Here is a 2286-nt window from a genome sequence, read left to right on the forward strand (position 1 = left end):
ACCCCGTCAGACCAGCATACCCTGTCATACCCCGTCAGACCAGCATACCCCGTCAGACCAGCATACCCCGTCAGACCAGCATACCCTGTCATACCCCGTCAGACCAGCATACCCCGTCAGACCAGCATACCCCGTCAGACCAGCATACCCCGTCAGACCAGCATACCCATAGTCATTAACCATGCAGAAGACGTCAGAATTGCATTTAACTGTTTAGTTTTTTATGAAAAATAAACTTTAAACTATCTTGACGGGCGTGCATCCCTTTGGTCAGGTACGGAAAAAAACTATCTAATGTGAGATTGCATACGCTTAAAAAAAAACACCAAAAAGTAAGTAAATCAGTATTTTTTTGTACATTTTTTGTATTTAGAGCAGCTTTTGGAGAGACTAAAGTATGTTTACTAATTGTGGTTACTGAGGTTAAGCTTGTTAAACTAACCAGGTAATATCACCTTATTATCTCCTTTAAATGATAGAAGCAAAGATGTTCTGCTTAGTTAATCTGCTGATATATTTCTGTTACTCTGCATGTTTCTGGTTTTTAGTGAAAGCAGCTTTAGTGGAAATCTGGAGCTTTTCAGAGAACAGAAGAGGATCAGTTTAGGTTGATTGTTTCTAACTGAGCTAAAGAAACAAACATGCTGATTTTAGCTACATGAACCTGCTTGTTTCACTTTAGTAAAAACTCCTTTCAATAATTTTTGACTCTGCTTATATAAACCCACATTTTCAATGATTGCGATTCTGATTCTTCAACATGTCAGCTTGTTCATGTAATACATGACTAACAAGCAACAACGCAGCAGATCTACCATGTTGTCCTAACGAGAGCTGCTCCTTTCTAGAGATGTTCGTTTCCCAAATAATCTGACCTCCAGCTGTTAAACAGCATAAAAGATGGATGTGAGGAAGTTACCTTGGTTACTTGGCTGACTGCGTTGGCCGCCAGAGCAGCGCTGGCAATATCCTCCAGTTTACTCCGACTGATGGCAGAGATGAAGTTCAGGTAGTACGACTCATACAGCTGGTTCCTCAGATCCTAGAAAAACACAGAGGCAGTTATAGTCTAATTCCTTCAGATGTGGGAATAAAAACATGCTGATGTGGGAATAATTGTGTTTGTCAGGTCGAACTAACGGCCAGAGGTCAGAAAAACCTTGGATTTCTGTCAAACGGATGATTTAACTAGAGCAGTGGTCTCCAGCCCTGGTCCTCAAGATCTACTGTCCTACAGATTTTAGATGCATCCCTGCTTCAACACAGCTTAATTAAATGAATGGCTTGAAAAGGCAATCAATCATTTGATTCAGCTGTGTTGAAGCAGGGATGCATCTAAAATCTGTAGGACAATAGATCTTGAGGACCAGGGCTGGAGACCACTGAACTAGTGTGTAAATGGGAGACGTTCCTGGACCCATCCGTTAGGGAGGACACCATCACAAGGTTTCATTTAAGAGACTCAGATCAAGCCTCAGACAATAGGGGACAGATCATAAGGTGCTGGAGATTCCATGATGGGAGGATCAGCCCCTACATGGGATGTACCACCAAAACGTCACTGAAGGGGTGGATATCAGGAAATCCTACCAATGGCTAGACAAAGCCGGTCTAAAGGAGAGGCATTCAACATGGCTGCACAGGAGCAGGTCCTGAGCAGTGATAAACTTAAAAAATTAACTTTATTGTCATTACACAGGAGCAAGACAATGAAATGCAGTTATAGCAATAGCAACAAGTGCAGGATAAATAATGTTCCATAAGTAGAGGACATAATTTCTACTGCATAAATATAGAGATTAATAACAATATACACAGAATTTTACTGATAGATTTGTCCTATAAATATGATATATAGATAACCAGTGTTATGAACTAAATTTACAGCTGTATATATACCTAATATAATATACAGGTGGATATTACTATAAATAGGGTTTTTGCAGACATGTACAATAGTATAATATACACATGATTATTATTATAACAGAGTTTGCAGGTGAATATGATTAAACGCGTTCTGATGGCGCTTTAGCCAAAGGAGTTTTATCAAAAACATAATTAATTAACGATTCCCAGAGCAGAAGGAATAATTGAACGAAGCAGAATCGTCATATTCAATATTAGAGCACCTGACAAATCCTGTCGATGTTCTCCTCTGTGGGCATCAGGAAGTAGATGGCTGGAACATCTGGAATAGGATCTCTGTCTGAGTGAAGAAGCCTACACACACACACACACACACACACACACACACACACACACACACACACACACACACACACA

At 40.2% G+C, this 2286-nt stretch overlaps 1 protein-coding gene across 1 annotated transcript in view; it reads right to left on the minus strand.

The window, feature by feature from the left end:
- Nucleotides 1-2223, minus strand: part of scfd1 (sec1 family domain containing 1) — a 31536-nt gene extending 29313 nt beyond the window's left edge. The window contains exons 1-2 of the mRNA XM_015392525.1: nucleotides 2133-2223; nucleotides 920-1042 (exon numbers count right to left, since the gene is read on the minus strand). Coding sequence (XP_015248011.1) covers nucleotides 920-1042; nucleotides 2133-2168 — 159 coding nt within the window. The 5' untranslated portion in view covers nucleotides 2169-2223. The remainder of the gene's footprint in view (nucleotides 1-919; nucleotides 1043-2132) is intronic.
- Between the last annotated feature and the right edge of the window lie 63 nt (nucleotides 2224-2286).

This window comes from Cyprinodon variegatus, unplaced genomic scaffold (assembly GCF_000732505.1).
Source record: "Cyprinodon variegatus isolate N-32 unplaced genomic scaffold, C_variegatus-1.0 Scaffold595, whole genome shotgun sequence".
Taxonomy (NCBI): domain Eukaryota; kingdom Metazoa; phylum Chordata; class Actinopteri; order Cyprinodontiformes; family Cyprinodontidae; genus Cyprinodon; species Cyprinodon variegatus.